At 46.1% G+C, this 19,222-nt stretch overlaps 1 protein-coding gene and 1 long non-coding RNA gene across 4 annotated transcripts; one reads left to right on the top strand and one right to left on the bottom strand.

The window, feature by feature from the left end:
- Positions 1-601: 601 nt before the first annotated feature.
- LOC133381270 (uncharacterized) lies at positions 602-4,887 on the bottom strand. The gene is made up of 3 exons (XR_009761651.1): positions 4,761-4,887; positions 3,681-3,862; positions 602-792 (listed from the first exon to the last, which is right to left on the bottom strand). It is a non-coding gene; the product is annotated as an uncharacterized LOC133381270 (long non-coding RNA).
- On the top strand, positions 4,328-16,673 carry LOC133381233 (zinc finger protein 586-like). Of its 3 annotated transcripts, none has more exons than XM_061620041.1 (4): positions 4,328-4,407; positions 7,227-7,861; positions 11,413-11,542; positions 14,696-16,673. In XM_061620041.1, the coding sequence occupies exons 2-4, from the start codon at positions 7,274-7,276 to the stop codon at positions 15,760-15,762; spliced, it is 1,785 nt and encodes a 594-aa protein (XP_061476025.1). In that variant the 5' UTR covers positions 4,328-4,407; positions 7,227-7,273; the 3' UTR covers positions 15,763-16,673. The 3 variants fall into 3 exon arrangements, with proteins under 3 accessions (XP_061476025.1, XP_061476023.1, XP_061476026.1); XM_061620039.1 differs by lacking the exon at positions 4,328-4,407 and adding an exon at positions 4,839-5,020; XM_061620042.1 differs by lacking the exon at positions 4,328-4,407 and adding an exon at positions 5,979-6,071.
- Positions 16,674-19,222: the final 2,549 nt, after the last annotated feature.

Raw genomic sequence — 19,222 nt, 5'->3', positions numbered from 1 at the left:
GTTAAGCTATATTAGTTCATTCCAAGCACTGTTGTCGTTGTGTGCCTTCAAGTGGATTATGACTTATGGCGACTCTATAAATCAGCAACCTCCAACAGCATCTGTCATGAACCACCCTGTTCAGATCTTGTAAGTTCAGGTCTGTGGCTTCCTTTATGGAATCAATCCATCTCTTGTTTGGCCTTCCTCTTTTTCTACTCCCTTCTGTTTTTCCCAGTGATTAAAAAAAATCAAAATAATGTATTCATCCCATTCAGTAACTATATATCCTGCAGCCATGTCTTTACTATTTTTGTTAAAGAGAACTGATTGTCCTATTATGTAAATAAAGTACTGTATTAAATGATTCAAGTTTTTTTTTATCACTGCATTTCTAGATTATTTAAATTCTGAAGTAATACAGGGCTGGATCCCTAACAGATCCCTCCATTACAAAGGATGAACTACCGTTGTTGCAGGCATACAAAAAAAATGCATTAAAAATGCAAAAAAACCCCCACACGTTAAGTCTCTCTGCATCAAGGGGCAGGGTTCTTTTTAATGCAATTTTTATTAATTTTGTTTTGTTTTAAAGGCTACAAAATACAATAAAATAAGGTGAATAAAAATGAAAAAAATCCCCAAAATTACAACAAAGATGCTTAAAAATACATAAAGATACAAAGCAAAGGCTGGTGTTTAGTATGATTATTCTTCACAGAGGCTGTCGGATAGCAGCCATTCCCCTCATTGTCTCTGTGTTTTTTTCCTTCCAGGGATGTCTCTGAAGCTGGCGAGGTTTGGAGAGACCACCTGTGAAAGCAACGAAGAGGACTGCAAAGCTTAAAGAAGTCAGCTTATTTTTCTAAATAAAACTTTTCCTGTATTCATCTGGAGCCCCTTGTTTTATTCAAAAACTGATAATGGTAGATCAAATCTCTGAGTGTTATGGTGTGCCTCCTTGGTATCAGTATACAGGAAGGGAGGGCTAGAAATATTTTAGTAAATGAATAAACCACTGCTGAGGTGTCCCCACAATCGTCAGGCCTTAGGGAGGTTGTGCTGTTGCAGTTGGCAGAGGACTGCCTGTGATGTCACAAAAGGGCATGGTGGCTGAGGGGATGGAGGCAGCCATTAGGGGGAAGGGGAAGATCCCCAGGAGGAAGAGGCTCAGGGGAAGGCCAGCTGGAACCACAAATGGGAAATCTGAGTTGGCTCCCTCCTGTCTACTTCAATTGCCAACTTTTTGCTCTCTCAGGGCTCCTCTGCCTATCACACCTGCATAGCTGTAAAATAAATACCTTGTTTAGTCGCAAATAATCCCCCCAACCCAAAAAACTTCTGAGAATCTCCAGGGGTTGGAAATAATTATTTTAGTCAAAATATGCCTGCTGTTTGTGTTTACTATAAAGATGTTTGCTTCAGGATCAATCAACATGAATCCATGTACATGGGGTTTTTTTTATTTAAATTTAAAAGCATTTATAAACTGCTGAATTTTTTTAAAATCTCAAAGTGGTGTACAATGTGCAAACAATAAATGATATCATTAAAACAAAAATACAATATTAAAACCAGTAAAACACTCGTATAAATGCATATTAAATGCGGATTATCTGGATCCATTTCAGTCGGGCTTCAGACCAGGACATGGGACTGAAACAGCCTTGGTCGCCTTGGTAGATGATATGAGAAGGGCGTGGGATAGAGGCGAAGGCACCTTCCTTGTCCTCCTCGATCTCTCAGCGGCTTTTGAGGCTTTTGATACCGTTGACCACACTATCCTCTTGGACCGCCTACAGAGGTTAGGTATTGGGGGCACTGTATTGCAGTGGTTCCATTTCTTCCTCTCTGGGAGATACCAAAGAGTAGCACTGGAGGAGGAGGTTTCAGATCCCTGGCCCCTCACTTGTGGGGTGCCACAGGGTTCTATCCTTTTTCCAATGGTTTTTAACATCTATATAAAGCCGCTGGGAGCAATCATTAGGAGATTTGGGCTGCAGTGTCATCAGTATGCAGATGACACACAGCTCTATCTCTCATTTAAATCTTCACCAAGGTTGGCTGTGGAAACCCTGTCCAAGTGTCTGGAGTTGGTGAGTGGCTGGATGGGAAGGAATAAGCTGAAGCTGAATCCTGACAAAACCGAGGTGCTGTTTGTGGGAGACAAGGGAAGGCTGGGAGATATAGACCTGGTGCTTAACGGGGTACGATTGCCCCTGAAAGACCAGGTCTGTAGCCTGGGGGTCATTCTTGACTCCCAGCTGTCCATGGAGGCTCAAGTTTCGGCTGTGAGCCAGGCAGCTCTGTATCAACTCCATCTGATACGGAGGCTACGCCCCTACCTTCCCAATCATCTGCTCCCACCAGTGGTGCATGCCCTGATCACCACTCGCCTAGACTACTGTAATGCACTCTATGTGGGGTTACCCTTGAAAACGGTTCGGAAGTTACAGCTGGTACAGAATGCAGCGGCGCGTCTGATTGCAGGCAGCTGCCGTAGAGATCACATCACTCCTGTGTTGAAGGAGTTGCATTGGTTACCGGTTGTGTACCGAGCCCAATTCAAGGTGTTGGTCTTAACCTTTAAAACCCTATACGGTTGTGGCCCAGCTTATCTGAAGGAGCGCCTCCAGCATCGACAGGGATGCCGCTCAACAAGATCAGCCTCAGAAGACCTTCTCTGGATCCCACCAGTCAAAACAGCAAGACTGGTGAGACTCTAGAGAGGGCCTTCTCAATAGTGGCCTTCACCCTATGGAATCTTCTCCCAAATGATCTACGCCATGCCCCATCTATAATGAGCTTCCGCCGGACCCTGAAGACATGGCTTTTTAGGCAGGCTTTTGGGACGGGTTAGTTTTTACTGTTTTTTAAATTTTTAATTGTTTTCTGTACTGTTTTATCTTGTACGTCGCCCAGAGTGGCTGGACAACCAGCCAGATGGGCGACTAACAAATTTCATAATAAAATAAAAATAAAAAAATAAAAATAAATGTACTGCCTTCAAGTCAATTCCGACTTATGGCGACCCTATGAATAGGGCTTTCACAAGGCTGAGAGGCAATGACTGGCCCAAGGTCACCCAGTGAGCTTCATGGCTATGTGGGGATTCAAACCCTGGTCTTCCAGGTCATAGTCCAACATCTCAACCACTACCTAGGAGAGACCCCTATTCTCCTTGTGGTACAAGAGGAGAGGAAAATCAATCAGTATAGGTGTGATTAAAGGGGAACATATAACACAAATCAAGGGGTGCTAAGAAACTGGAAATTTTCTTCTTGCTTACAGCTACTTGCTTAAAAGATGCAGTAGAAAAAGCCCCACTCACGGGCCCCAGTTACTTCCCCTTTCCTTAGGCAGGCAGCAGGAAATAACAAGGGTGGAACACAGCACCAGGCATTGCCTGACCATCATAAATCAATAGGACCGCTCTGATGTGTAGCAACAGGAAAGGTAGCTGACCCAGCCACGAGGAGATTTGGGCTTGGGCAAGCATATCTTGTGATAAGGATGCAAAGTTACCCTGAGCATGTGGAAAGTACCGAATGCACAAGGAGGGAGGGGGTACGAGTGGATGACACATATGCGATTGGCAAGCATCCAAAGAGCGATGGCTCTATGCAGTTTAATGGCAAAGAAATGGGAAGTGCTGTCGATGGGAGGGGGGAGCGAAGAGAGTATTAAGAAAACTATATAACCTGCAGAAATGTAACCAGACGCCAGACTTGAGCCTTCAGGCGTGACGTGAGCCGAGGGTTGGGTCTCCTTTTGCAAAAGCTGATGGTGATCAATAAAGGTGATTTGGATCAAGCTGGTCTCCCGTTTGGTGAATTATTGGGCGCTTCCACCAGACGAAAACCGGACCCCTTTGTGTAACATCCTCACCAATAAAAACAGGAGTTCAGAGAAATCAAACGAAAACAGGATCTTACAGATCAGGCAAAGATTCAACAACAGCAACAAAGTCTTTACAAGAAGAGCCCCAGGGCAATGTAAGGACCCAGTGTTTGACTTATTATGAGTCATGAGGACCTGGGTTCGAATCTGAAATCTCACCTCTACTCCCAAACTCAAAAGAAGGCAAGGGTTTGAAAAGCTCTCTTTTAGCTGAAATATGCCTGCTGGGTCTGGTAAGGTGTTTACTTCAGGATCAATCCATGTGACCTTTTAGAAGAAAGTATCCCAGTGCAATGTAGGGGCACAGCGTGTGAGCTGTGACGAGCCAAGAAGATTCAGATCTCACATCTCTTCCCAAACTCAAAAAAAAAAGGCCTTGTTTGCAGGGAGGGAGAAGGAGAGGTTTTTCCTTCAGACTCCCCCTCTCCCTTCTACCTCACGTATCACAACATGGCCTGGCATATTTTCAGCAGCCAATGCTGAGGATTAAACTTGAGGCCCTGAGCAGAGAATGAAATGCCAAAAACGGTGAGCATACAAGCAAAACCAATAAAAGAGAAAAAAATCACAAGATGTTGTGATTTTATTTGTGAAAACCCAACGCGTTTCAGCGTACATGCACTCTTGGCCTTCATCAGGGCAAGGTTAGTTCCAAGTGAAAACACAAGTCCGTTAGATGTGCAGGACGCATTATTATCTATCAAAGACGTAATGTATTGCCAAAAATCTCATTTGTGCTTTCACTTTGAACTAACCCCGACGAAGGCCTAAATAAAACAAAGATACAGCATAAATAGTATAAGAGCATATAAAATAGTATAAAGACCATATAAATAGTACAAAAGCATAATAAAAACAAAAAGAGTAATTCAGGGAATTACAATGCATAAAATCCATGCTAGTCCTCGTTCACCTGCCTCGGAAAGAGTTAAAAGCAATAAGAAGCTCTAATTGCCAGAGAGGGCTGAAAAGGGGGGAACGTAAATAGTGAACAGTCCCTTCCTGTTCTCTTTCCTTCTTCCACCTATCGTCCCTCCGTCGTCAAGCCCGGGAGCATCTCTCTTTTGAATTTCTCTGCTTTCTGCTCCGGAGTTATTGTGGTGCAACCGTAAGAAATCTCTGCTGCAGAGCTCAAGTGCAGGCGAGTTGTTGTTTTTTTGTATTTTTAATGGTAGTCTTTCTCAACAGGAGGTCTGAGGAGGGAGGACCCTGTCCGTTGGGGGGAAGATAAGGGGAGGTAATTGTGGACCCCAGCCCTACCTCAGCTCAGACAGATCGGCTCTAATTGACTTTCAAGTTTTTGCAAGGCGAAAGCAAGAATGGCTGAACGGGTGCACACAGGATTGTTGCAAAGAGACAGAAGAAAAAACAGAGACACCCCAAACAAGTCTGGGACTAAGGGGAAGACCTTCTCAGATCAAGGATGATGAGGAGAGAGGATTTGAGGCTGTTAAGCAATTCGGGCCAAAGGCAAAAGTCTAACTGGGGACTTCAGGATTCATTGCTTAGTGTCTCTTAGGATGCCTTCAGGGTGGATGCTTCCAGGTGATCTATTTATTGAGCATTAACACCGATTTGTTTGCAGGGAGGTTACATGATGTGTCAAAGCAAACATTTTATCCCATACTTTCCAGTGCATTTTCCTATCATTTTCCTTATCCTCCAAAGCTCCATCGGTTGGAGAAGTGGATTTTGTCACACAAGACTTCCCATTCTGCTATAATTGTGCAACCGGAATTTGCCGGTATGTGATTGGATCTCACTAAGAAATAGTGACAGCCTGGAAGCACCCTCTGTTACTATTTTGCCACACTTGACAGTCACTAATTCAGACCAGAACCTTTGCATCATCCTTAATCATGCACTGAGAATTGAAGGAATATCCAGCTTTTCGCCATTCTTAAGACTGCAAGAACTGCTCTGTTGAATAAGACCAAAAAGTCCATCATCTAGACCAGTATACTGTTTCCAGCAGTGGATAGCTATGGTTAACCATACATCACCATATGTTAATACAATAAAATGGTTGACTGGTTGATGTAAGGCTTAGGATATTTAACTTAATTTTATTCTAAGGTTTTTGTTTTGTTGTTGCTGTTGTTATGTGCCTTCAAGTCGATTATGACCTATGGCGACCCTATGAATCAGTGACCTCCAACAGCACCTGTCATGAACCACCCTGTTCAGATCTTGTAAGTTCAGGTTTGTGGATTCCTTTATGGAATCAATCTATCTCTTGTTTGGCCTTCCTCTTTTTCTACTCCTGTTTTCCCCAGCATTATTGTCTTTTCTAGGGAATCAGGTCTTCTCATGATGTGTCAAAAGTATGATAATCTCAGTTTCATCATTTTAGCTTCTAGTGACAGTTCTTGTTTAATTGGTTCTAACACCCAATTATTTGTCTTTTTCGCAGTCCATGGTATGCGCAAAGCTCTCCTCCAACACCACATTTCAAATGAATGGATTTTTCTCTTACCCACTTTTTTCACTGTCCAACTTTCACATCCACACATAGAAATTGGGAATACCATGGTCTGAATGATCCTGACTTTAGTGTTCAGTGATGTATCTTTGAATTTGAGGACCTCTTCTAGTTCTCTCATAGCTGCCCTTCCCAGTCCTAGCCTTCTTCTGATTTCTTGACTATTGTCTCCATTTTGGTTAATAACTGTGCCAAGGTATTGATAATTCTTGACTTCAATATCCTCATTGTCAACTGTAAAGTTACATAAATCTTCTGTTGTCATTACTTTAGTCTTTTTGATGTTCAGCTGTAGTCCTGCTTTTGTGCTTTCCTCTTTAACTTTCATCAGCATTCTTTTCAAATCATTCCTGGTTTCTGCTAATAGTATGGTATTGTCTGCATATCTTAAATTATTGATAGCAGCCTTGCCCAACCTTTGGATTCTCAGATGTTGCTGAACTACAATTCCCATCAGCCACAGCCAGCATGGCCAATGGCTAGGAATTATGAGAACTGTAATCAATCAACATCTGGGGACCCAAAGGGTGGACAAGGCTGGACTCCACAGACTTATTGAGTACAGTTCTGTCCACAAGGTTGGAACCATCAGAAAGGAAGGACTTCATCAGCAGTTGAAATCTTAGTTTCTTTCTTTTTCTAACAGGTAGAAAACCATGCGTCCAGGCATTTGATAAAAGATGTCTATTTCAAAGAGCCCCCTGGCCCTTTGGAGTAGTTCTTTGGTGACCCTTTGGCGACATACCCCTACGCACCAAAACTTGGCAGTGGAATATATTTCTCCAGCGTTTGCAGAAATAGTTTGTGCAAGCCAAAATCCTCTCCCACAGAAGGTAGAATTCTTTGCCCTCTCTTTCTCCTGCAGGTCGAGGCTGCGCTGGAGGAAAGGGGGCGGCAGATCCTGAGAGGAAAATGGAGGAGCAGGAGTTGACAGACCCCAAGTTGGAGTCAAGATCAGGGACAGCAGGAGAAAGCTCTTGTGTCCTTCAAGTGGGGATCCTCAAGCAGAGTTCGAGAGAGACGGCGCCTCTACAACATGTTAAACAGGAGCCTGAAGAGGGCCTGTCATCCCAGCGCTGGGAAGCCCAATGGCAAGAGTTCCTCAAAGCAGTGCAATCCCCTTGTTCTGGATGGGGAAACCTACCTCTTCCGACACCGACAGCATTGGCCAACACTCCAGCTTCTCTGGTCCCCACTGCGAGTGCCGTCAGCTGGGAGGGAGAGCGCCAGAACTTCAGGCAGTTCTGCTACAAGGAAGCTGTGGGCCCACGTGAGGTGTACAGCCAACTCCGGGACCTTTGCCGCCAGTGGCTGAAGCCGGAGAGGCACACCAAGGAGCAGATCCTGGAGCTGGTGATCCTGGAGCAGTTCCTCTCCATTCTGCCCCAGGAAATCCAGAGCTGGGTGATGGAACAAGGCCCAGAGACCTGTATCAAGGCAGTGGCCTTGGCAGAGAGTTTCCTGCAGAGACAGCAAGAAGCAGAGAGGCCAGGAGAGCAGGCAAGTACCTTCTATCCTCTTAGCCCCGGTGATGGCATGTGTCCCTTAATTAGCAAGATGAATGTGTGACCCATAGCATTCCTCTTGACCCTGTCAGCCCAAGGCGGAGAACCTTTTTCAGACCGAGGTCCTCATTCCCCCATGGGGAACCTTTTGGTGGCCAAATTCCAGTGGTGGGCAGGTTTTGAACAGAGCTGCGGATCTGACTCTTAACCTTTGTGACATAGGGTGCATTCCAGCCGCGGAAAAAGCCAGAGGGTTCTCCACCACTCATCCACATCTCTTCATCCTCCATCCGCCATCCAGCTCCAGACACTCTTGGATGAGACCGATTATCTGGATCCATTTCAGTCGAGTTTCAGGCCTGGTTTTTGGCATGGAAACAGACTTGGTCGCCCTGTATGATGACCTTTGTCGGAAGAGAGACGGGGAGTGTGACTCTGTTGATTCTCCTTGATCTCTCAGCAGCTTTCGATACCATTGACCATGGTATCTTTCTGGGGAGACTGGCTGAGTTGGGAGTGGGAGGTACTGCATGGCGGTGGTTCCACTCCTACTTGGCAGGTCGCCTCCAGAAGGTGGTGCTTGGGGAACATTGCTCGGCACCCTGCACTCTCCAGTATGGGGTTCCGCAGGGGTCAGTTCTGTCCCCCATGCTGTTCAACATCTACATGAAACCGTTGGGTGCAGTCATCCGGAGCTTTGGAGTGTGTTGCCATCAGTATGCTGATGACACGCAGCTCTATTTCTCCTTTTCATCCTCTTCAGGTAAGGCTGTCAATGTGCTGAACCAGTGCCTGGCTGCAACAATGGACTGGATGGGGGCTAATAAACTGAGGCTCAATCCAGACAAGACTGAGATGCTGTTAGTGGGTGGTTCTTCTGACCAGATGGTGGATGTCCAACCTGTTCTGGATGGGGTTGCACTCCCCCTGAAGGAGCAGGTTCGTAGCTTGGGGGTTCTCCTAGAACCATCTCTGTCACTTGAGGCCCAGGTAGCCTCAGTGGCCCGGAGTGCCTTCTACCAACTTCAGTTGGTGGCCCAACTACGTCCCTATCTGGACAGGGATAACCTGGCTTCAGTTGTCCATGCTCTGGTAACCTCCAAGTTAGATTACTGCAATGCACTCTATGTGGGGCTGCCTTTGAAGACGGTTCGGAAACTGCAGCTTGTGCAAAATGCAGCAGCCAGATTGGCAACAGGGACCAGACGGTCCGAACATATAAAAACGATTCTGGCCCACTTGCATTGGCGGCCTGTATGTTTCCAAGCTCAATTCAGGGTGATGGTTTTGACCTATAAAGCCTTACATGGCTTGGGAGCACAATACCTGATGGAACGCCTCTCCCGATACGAACCCACCTGTATACTACGTTCAAGATCAAAGGCCCTCCTCCGGGTGCCTACTCCGAGGGAAGCTTGGAGGGTGGCAACAAGGGAGAGGGCCTTCTCAGTGGTGGCCCCCAAATTATGGAATAACGACGCCGACGAGGTGCGCGTGGCGCCAACACTGTTATCTTTTCAGCGCCAGGTCAATACTTTCCTCTTCTCCCAGGCATTTTAGCATGTATTTTAAATTGTTTTTATATTGTTTTCAATTTTAAAATTGTGTTTTAAATTGTTTTTAAAATATATGTTTTAAATTGTATATTTGTTTTAATGTTCTTTGATTGCTGTAAACCGCCCAGAGAGCTTCGGCTATGGGGCAGTATACAAGTGCAATCAATCAATCAATCAATCAGTCAATAATAAATCTAAGCATGCTGGAGGCATTTATCACAGCTGAAGGACAGATTCCAGCTGGCCAGAAGCACTCAGAAGGCTGAAGGTGTGTGTGGCCTGGGGGGAACATCTTGAGGGCCAAATAGAGAGCCTTGGAGGGCCACATCTTTCGTTCCATCTGCCCTGGCTTCCAGTTTGTTGCCAGACTCAATGTAAGATGCTGGCTTTTGGCCTCTGAAGTCCTGAAAAAGATCTGAAGTATCACCTTCTCCCAGACGGCCAGTTGAAGATCAAAGGGAGGGAAGATATCTGACCTTCAAATATCTGAAGGGCTTCCACCAGGAAGATGAGGCAGCTTGTCCCTGTGTCACTCTAGGGGGCAGGATGAGAAGTGGTGGGTGGAAAGTTAAATGGAAATGGTGCAGTGTGCAACTAAACCTCTCTCCTTCTCAGGTGTTGTTGGACTACAACTACCATTATCTCTGACCATTGGCCACCTGGCTGTGGATGGGGAGGGCAGCTGATGGGAGTTGGAGTCTTGCAACATCTGGAAGGCCACCAATGTGCCCCTTCCCTGGTTTCCTCTGACTGGCATTTGCTCCCCATGGTCTCGGGCAGAGAGAGAGAGAGGTTGATAGGAATGTAGGGAGCTGCCTTCTACTGCATAAGACCATTAGTCCATCTAGCTTAGTATTGTCTGCATGAACTGGCGATGGTTCTCCAGGATTTCAGGCAGGGGACGATTCCCAGTCCTGCCTGGAGATATTGGGGACTGAACCTCAGTCCTTCTGTGTGCAAAGCAGATTGTTCTGCCACAGGGGTTCCCAAAACATTTTTCACAGCAGCAGACTTGAAAACTGCTGAGGGTCTTGGCAGACCTCTTTCCTGACTGTTGTAGCAACTGTAATTCCATAGAATTCAAATTGTAATACAGTAACACACAACAGAAGAGCTAAAAGAAGCTGTATTAAAAATCAATGCGAATATCTGATGCGATGAATGTGCAGTTTCCCATCTTCGGCCACAAATCCACAGACGTTCCGTGGCCGCCCGAGCGAAACGCATGCACCACAGTTTGAGAGCCCCTGCTCTGCTGCAGCCCTTCCTTGTATTCAGGAGGACTTCATCCAGAGCACTGACAGCAGCATAGAAAGCTGCTTTGTGCAGAGTCAGGTCATGGACTGCCTTTGAGTTGATCCTGACTTATGGCTACCCTATGAATAGGGATTTCATGGTAAGCGGTGTTCAGAGGGGGCTTACCTGAGGCTGGTCCTCCCCAGCTGGCTAGGGTTTGCTCAGCTTGCCACAGCTGCATAAGCCAGGCCCTTCTTTGTCCGCAACTGCCAGTTGGGGGGCAACTGGGCTCCTTGGGGCTCTGCAGCTTGCCCACGGCTGCACAGGGGGCAGGGCATGTAACCCCTGAGCCACTCACTGGGGGTGATCTTTAGCTGGCCCTTGACACCCAGGAGACACGAGCAGGGATTTGAACTCACAGACTCTGGACTCCCAGCCAGGCTCTCCTCCCCACTGTGCATAGGTCCATTTAGCTCACTGTTGTCTACACGGACTGGCAGCAGCTCTCCAGGGTTTCTGGCAGGGATCCTCCCAGCCCTACCTGGTGATGCCAGTGATTGAACCTGGGACCTTCTGCATGCAAAGCAGATGCTCTACCGCTGACCTATGGCCCCTCCGTTAAGTCTTTCCCATCACCATCCCACTTGATGGTGAGGATTGAACCAGGAAACTTCTGCATCCAACAGGATACGCTTCACCACGGAGCTCTATAGTTTTGTGCCGCATTGACTAAAATGTTCACTCCTGTTTTCAGGGGATGGAAAAGCTATGCCAGGAGGTGGCTGTAAATCTCCCAGTAGAAGATGGTGCTGTGCTGGAAATCACACAGAGGCAGCAGTGCAGAGAGGTCAAGCAAGAGGTCAAAGATGATGTCAGCTTGCTTGGTAAGGTTAAATGGTGCCTGGATCTTATTCGTAGTTTTGGGATACTCGGTGAGGTTGGAGCTTCAGAGTCAGGGCTGCTCCAGATGTCCTTTTTATTGTGCATTGGTGATGATAATTTTGTGCTCTTGAAGCCTGGAGAAGAGAAAACTGAGGGGAGATAGAACGCTCTTCAAGTACTTGAAAGGTTGTCACACAGAGAAGGGCCAGGATCTCTTCTCGATCGTCCCAGAGTGCAGGACACGGAATAATGGGCTCAAGCTGCAGGAAGCCAGATTTTGACTGAACATCAGGAAAAACTTCTTAACTGTTAGAGCAGTACGACAGTGGAACCCATGACCTCGGGAGGTGGTGGGCTCTTCAGTACTGGAGGCATTCAAGAGGCAGCTGGACCTGTCGGGGATTCTTTAATTTGGATTCCTGCATTGAGCAGGGGGGTTGGATTCAATGGCCTTATAGGCCCCTTCCAACACTGCTATTCTATAAGGTAACATAAGAAGAGCCTATTAGATCGGCCAGTGGCCCATCTAGTCCAGCATCTGGTTCACACAGATGCCTGTGGGAAGCTTGCAAGCAGGACCTGAGTGCAAGAGCACTCTACCCTCCTGCAGTTTCCAGCTACAGGTGTTCAGAAGCCTGTAACGCCTCCGCCTGTGGTATTGGGGCAGTTATATCGGATCCCGCTGTCAATACTGTTTGTGCCTACAAACATTTTGGGGGGAATCAGACTGCTTTGTTTCCAAAATCCGGAAATCCTGTTATTTTTTTCAATACCACAAGTGTCCTGGGTTGTGGCTTGTTGGTTTTTGCCCTGCTTTTGTTGCCCAAGAGTGCCCCTCCAGATGGCAGAAATGCTGTACCACTGGGGAAGCATCGCAGAACAACTAATAAAGCGGAGCAATGTATGGACGGTCCAGTATACATCCACCACTAATAGACTATCATTGCATCAACTACATGCTGCTGAAGACACCCACAAAAAGCCACCAGGCCGGAGGGGCTCTGAATGACATCTGTTCTTACGCCTGACCTCAGAGGCAATCCACACAAGGGGCTACAAAGTGTGTGTGGAGGGGGGGGGCGAGCAAGTGATGCGAAAAGCTGTCCTATTCTGCTTTGGTCAGACCTTACCAGGAATACTGTGCCCACTTCTGGGGAAGAAAATCAGCAAGTTGGAAATGTGTTGAGAAGAGAGTGACAAAGATGGTGAGGAGCCAGAGATCAAGTCCCCTGAGGATCAAGCAAAGGCTGCAGTTACACAGGAGCAGAGGAAGCTGCCCTATGTCTACACTGACTGAGAGCTGCTCTCCAGGATTTCAGGCAGGATTCTGTCCCAGCCCTACCTGGAGATTGCCAGGGACTGAACCTGTGTCTTCTGCACGCAAGGCAAATGCAGTTAGGTATGTTCATCCTGGAGAAGGGGCGATTTGATCGCCATCTTCAAACATTTTAAGGGTTGTCATGTAGAAGATGGAGCAAAATCTTTTTTTTTTTTTTGTATGACCCAAACCAATGGGTTCAAGTGACAAGGAAGGGGATTTTGAGTAAACGTGAGGAAGCTGTTTGAGAGTGCAGCAGGCTGCCTTAGATTGTGGGGGACTTCTTCATTAGAGGTTTTGTAGGCAGAGGCTGTATGGGCACCTAGCAAGGAAGCTGTAACAGCAGATTTCTTACATCTGCAGAGGGTTAGACTAGATGACCTTTATTATTTATTTATTTATTTGTTTATTAAATTTATATACCGCCCCATAGCCGAAGCTCTCTGGGCGGTGCACAACAGACAAACACCCAATATACAATTAAAACCATATGTTAAACAACTTTAAAATAGATTCATTATACCATAAATCAAACATAATTAAACACAGAAGTAACTAAAAAGCTCAGTACATGATAATAAATATTAAAATTAAATTAGTTAAGATATTAGGATGTGAAGATGTTAAGGTGTTAAAAATTACAACATTGAATATTAAAGGTATTAAAATACTAAAATGCCTGGGAGAAGAGGAAGGTTTTTACCTGGCGCTGAAAAGATAATAATGTTGGCGCCAGGCGTACCTCATCAGGAAGAGTATTCCACAGTTCTGGGGCCACCACTGAGAAGGCCCTTTTTCTCATTGTCACCTTCCGGGCTTCTTTCTGAGTAGGCACCTGGAGGAGGGCCTTTGATGTTGAGCGCAATGTACGGGTAGGTTCCTATCGGGAGAGGCGTTCCAACAAGTATTGCAGTCCCAATTCTAGGATTCTATGGGGCGATCAGAACTGTACCCAGTATTCCAAATGTGATTGCACCCCTTATATACCCAGTCTATCACTGCCCTCTGCAGGAGAGGGCTCCTGCAGATACCATCTTATTTATTTGTTAGATTTATATCCCGCCCTTCCTCCCAATAGGAGCCCAGGGCAGCAAACAAAAGCACTAGAAACACTCTAAAACATCATAAAAACATTTTAAAGTCTGTTTTACGTAACAAAACATCCTTAAAAACCATATTAAAACAACATATGTAACAACATATTTTTTAAAACAAGCTTTAAAAACATCTTTAAAAAAGCTTTAAAAACTTATTAAAAAGCAATTCGAACACAGACTGGGATAAGGTCTCTACTTAAAAGGCTTATCAAGAGGTTGGTTCCACACAACATAGGAATTGGGTGTTTAGTGTTGTGGCACTGACACATTGGAATTCCCTCCTGTTAAACGTTAGACTGTTGCCATCTCTGTTGCCTTTTTGGTGCCTGCTGAAGACTATCTTCCTCCAACAAGCCTTTTAAATAGGAGATCTCTCCCAGTCTGCATCTGTAGTGGAACTGTTTTTAAGACATTTTAAAGATGTTTCTTGTTGTTTGCTGCCTTGGTCTTTTTGGGGAGGAAAGCCACAATATAAATTTAATAAATAATAATGTTTGTTATAAAAGCATTATGATGTTCAGTCCCTTTTCCTAACAATTCATGGAATTTGCCTTCACTGCTGCCACATGCCAGGTTACTGGCGGCTGCTGAGACACGACTGTAGAAAAACAGATCCCACTACAAGCTTCGAAATAATATGCAACGCAAATGCTTTTTCTATCCAGTCCTCTTCCACCACTGTTGATTTGTTGAGATCTGTTTCTCCATATACATTCATCAGCCTTATTTCTCAATTTCAGGAGCAAATGAGTGGTGGGATGAGACTGAAAAGGAGCCACGCTGCATGTCATTGGAAGTTGCTGAGCATCAGACGACAGAAGAAAACGATGGGAATGTGGATGGATCAAAGTGGCAGGAGAGGAATGAAGTGGAGGAATGGCAGAATAAGTCCATTGTTTATGAAAATGGCCATGTCCATGAAATCACAGTGCATCATAGAATCCACAATAGGAAAAGAAGGAATAAATGCGCTGTGTGTGGGAAAGTTTTCAGAGACGAAGCATACCTGAATAAGCACCAGAGAACCCACACAGGGGAGAAACCCTACGAATGCTTGGACTGTGGAAAGAGCTTCCGTTGGAGCTCAGACCTTCATAGGCATCAGAGAACCCACACAGGAGAAAAACCGTATAAATGCTCTGATTGTGGGAAAAGTTTTCGTCGGAGCTCAAACCTGCACCGACACCGGAGAACCCACACAGGAGAGAAATTGTATGAATGTTCAGAATGCAGGAAAAGTTTCCGTTGCAGCTCGAGCCTGATTAGCCACAGGCGAACCCACACTGGAGAGAAACCATACGAATGTTCGGACTGTGGAAAGAGCTTTCGGCTGAGCTCAAACCTTATTAGCCACAAGAGAACCCACACTGGAGAGAAGCCATATGAATGCCCTGACTGTGAGAAATGTTTCCGTCGAAGCTCGCACCTTAATACCCACAAGAGAATCCACACAGGACACAAACCGTATAAGTGCTCGGATTGTTCCAAAACCTTTTCTGATCGATCCAACCTTCTTAGCCACCTGAGGATACACACAGGACAGAAACCATATACATGCTCAGACTGTACCAAAACCTTTTCCAATAAATCCAACCTTCTTAGCCACCAGAGAATCCACTCGGGAGAGAAACCGTATGAATGTTTAGACTGTGGGAAAAGCTTCAGTGTGTGCCAGTATCTGACCAGGCACCAGAGGAGACATACAACAGAGAAACTGTATGAGTGCTCAGACTGTGGGAAAAAGTTCACCCAGAGCCAGTATCTTATTCGGCATCAAAAACATTCACACAGGAGAAAAAGCACATGAGCTATTCTCCTGGAGTTTGCACCTTAACAGCCATAACACAGATGTTACAAGATGGAAACTTTGCAGATGCTTGAATTGTAGGAAGAGATTAAATCTGAACACAAACCTTAAAAGTTATCAAAACACAGAATTGGAACCATATAAATCGGTGTATCCAAAAACTCTTGATACCCAGGGTACACGTTTTTCTTCTCTTTCCATGGAACATACTTTCCCTGCTTGGGAATTCTCAGCTTTTAGGCTTCTCCAGACTTTTATGTACAACTAGTTAAAGCAAAACATAAGGTTTTACAGAAGCAGTGCAGGTTGCTGTCCTCATGGTTCGTGTATCACGTAGCCCATTTGTTTCACTGGATACTGGAAAATCTGTCATGGAAAGAACATAGAGCTTAGGTTCATCCTTTAGCAGTTGCTCTCTTAAAGCGGGGATGAGGAACTTGCTGCAGCCCTCCAGCTGCTGCTGGACTCCATCTCCCATTCGGTCCAGGCAGCATGGCTGATGGATCAGGGATGATGGGAGTTGTAGTCCAGCAACATCAGAAGGTTCCACAGACTCCCCCATCTCTGCCTGAAAGGACCCCAGGACTCGCACAGCATACATTCTAAGATATTTTAAGGTTCCATTAAAGGTTTGACTGGAGAAGAAACTTGCCTGGGGTGGGAATGCCTGTGGCCCTTGATCTTATTCCATGTGGTCCACCAAGCAGAGAGAGGAAGAGTGAAAAAGCATCACAAATTCCTGAAGTTTTGCAAACTCTGCCCACTTTTGGCTCTGGCTTTGCACATCATTCTCCGCTGCCGCTGATTGACCTTTCCCATTGATCAACAACCCTTCATCAGAAAAAAGATTCCCCAGCAACGGGCGTGTTAAAAGAAAAATCCGATTAAATAAAGAAAATCACAGATTACAAGGTTTGGGTTTTGTTAAAAGTAGCTGTATTGAAGTCTAGCATGAATAACAGACCCAACTTACTAGTAGTCCTAAACGGGCAGAGTGACTTTCCCATGGAGTAATCCCACAACGCTGTGGGGGTATGTGATGATCCTCTATTATTGTATATATGGTAAGTGCTGTTTGTATAGGAGATACATGGTAAGTGGAATGTAAGAGGAAGGGGGAGTGAATGGGCAGTAGAATGCTGGATGATTGGCTGAATGTTTAAAATGGCTGACAGTATAAAAGGAAGAGTGACAGTGGAATCTGGGGGAGAGAAGAGAAAGAGTGGGTTGTTTGGTGGGTTTGAGAGAGTGGTTTGTCAGGAGAGCGTGGAGAAGGAGGGGGGTGGAGTTCGGATTAGTATTAGATAAAACCATATGCTTATGTGCCTTATGAAGAAATCTTGTTAGCTTGTTATCTGTGTTATTTAATAAATACTTAATTTGGTTTACCAAAGGCCTGATCCTTGGCTGGGGTTTCACAGACCAGAAGGGAGGGTGAGGTAAATACCAAGGCTGAAGGATAATATGGTGGCAGCGGGGAAGGGAAGTATAACACCACAAGTATTCAGAGCAAACCAGAATTATAAGCAGTCTGAGTAAATCAAAGGGATTGGAGACAGCTGTAGCACTCAGTCACAGAGGTAACCAGATTGAGGGAGACTCAGGCAGAGTCTCTGGGAATACGGGTTATAAGACGTGACTGGTGGTGCTGCCTAGCAGGGGGATCTGTTGAGATCTGTGCTAGAGCGGGGAGAGAAACCATAAGGGAGAGCGGTCCGGACTGGTGGAGTCCCTGGTGGTGCCTAGTGACAGGCAGTAACCACGAGCAGGTAGGAACCTGACAGGGAGAGCCAGGGAAGGACGCCTCACAGGGTACTTGTAGGAAATAGTAAAATAAGAGGAGGGGGCACTATTTTAAACCAGGGATAGGGGTTTTTTTTCAGTCCAAGGGCCACATTTCCTGCTGTGCAATCTTCTAGGGATCATGTATCAGTGATGGGTGGGGCCGGAGGCAAAAGTAGGCGGAGCAAGAGATGGGACTCTTACCTTTCTACCAGAGCTTGGAAAAGTTACTTTTTTGAACTACAACTCCCATCAGCCCAATCCAGTGGCCATGCTGGCTGGGGCTGATGGGAGTTGTAGTTCAAAAAAGTAACTTTTCCAAGTTCTGCTTTCTACAATAGGCTGCATTCCATCCACACAGAGATCAGAGGTATCTATACCATGTATGCCTCCGTGGGCACACGCTGGCACAGAGAGATAGATAAATCTCCATCCAGGCATGCAAGAAGAATTATCGCAGTTCAAGGATACATTCCAGCCATGCAAAAGCTCTTGAGGAGACTGCAATGCAGGGATCTTGAGGGGTGTGGCCTGGGGAGAGTCCTGATGGCCAAACGGAGAGGTCTAGTGCAAACTTTGCCAACCTTTGGGTCCCCAGATGTTGCTGGACTACAGTTCCCATAATTCCTAACCATTGGCCATGTTGGACTGGGGCTGATGGGAGTTGTAGTCCAGCAACATCTGGGGACCCAAAGGTTGGGAAAGCTGGCCTAGAGGGCTGCATTTGGCCCTGGGGCCGGATATTCTCGGCCCCTATTTTGAAATTGTACATTCCGCTTTTCTCTTTCGATAGAACTCCAATAGTGGCTAACGGCAAAAAAGTCCATTAAAACGATAATGGATCAACAATCAGCCCGACGAGGGGAGAAAAGTCAAAACTGTCATATGAAGAGGTGGAGCCCAGTCAAAAGGACTGCGGCAACAATTCCATTAAGGCCCATTCCAGCGGCAGGAGAAGCAACCCTCCAGTTCCAAAGGTTTCCCTAAAAAGGCAAGTTTAAAAAGTGCTCAGGGCTAGGCACAGGCAGGCTTCCCTGGGGAGTTGGTGCCAGCACTGGGGGGGGTAGGACTGCTTCTTAGAAGCCCATTTTACATCAGTCAGTGACGTGGCTGGAACACCAAACAGGACCTCAGATGCTGAATGGAGCATATGGATCCTTAAGAAGGCTGGCGTCGGCGTTCGGCATCTTCAGGCAGATGTCAGGACCCCAGTACCTATGAGGGGGCCATCACTAATTCTCACCCTGTGCCCCCTTTAATTGTTTTCCCTTCCCCAGTACCCTTATCAGCTGGTCTAGCCATCATTTTTAATTTCCTCAAGTGCCCCTGATGTAGCATCACTCTAGTGTTGCTTGGAGTGGCCTTGCCACTTGCTGCCGCCTGCTCCCATTTCCATATAAGCCTGCCAGGATCCACTGATGGGAGAGGGGGGCCATAAGAGGGTGCTTTGCCTGGGGCGCCCTCAAACCTAGAGCTGACCCTGGTCCTTAAGGTGTTGTGGCTCCTTCTACAGGAATTTAGCTAGCCTGAGTGGCTTGGAAGGGCCATAGCTCAGCGGCAGAGCATCTGCTTTGCATGCAGAAGGTCCCGGGTACCTCCAGGTAGGGATGGGACTGTCTTCTGCTTGAAACCCTGGACAGCCACTGCCAGTCAGTGTGAACAATATTGCGCTGAATAG

Source organism: Rhineura floridana, chromosome 3 (assembly GCF_030035675.1).
Source record: "Rhineura floridana isolate rRhiFlo1 chromosome 3, rRhiFlo1.hap2, whole genome shotgun sequence".
In the NCBI taxonomy this organism is placed as follows: domain Eukaryota; kingdom Metazoa; phylum Chordata; class Lepidosauria; order Squamata; family Rhineuridae; genus Rhineura; species Rhineura floridana.
Note: the sequence above shows the minus strand (reverse complement) of the source record. Positions and strands in the feature narration are given on the sequence as shown.

Bases quoted from the DNA above. Each gene is read 5' to 3' on its own strand.
- LOC133381233 (XM_061620041.1), top strand. From the start codon at position 7,274: ATGGAGGAGCAGGAGTTGACAGACCCCAAGTTGGAGTCAAGATCAGGG. The intron at 7,862-11,412 runs GCAAGTACCTTC...TCCTGTTTTCAG, and splicing joins CAGAGAGGCCAGGAGAGCAG to GGGATGGAAAAGCTATGCCA. The intron at 11,543-14,695 runs GTAAGGTTAAAT...TCTCAATTTCAG, and splicing joins AGATGATGTCAGCTTGCTTG to GAGCAAATGAGTGGTGGGAT.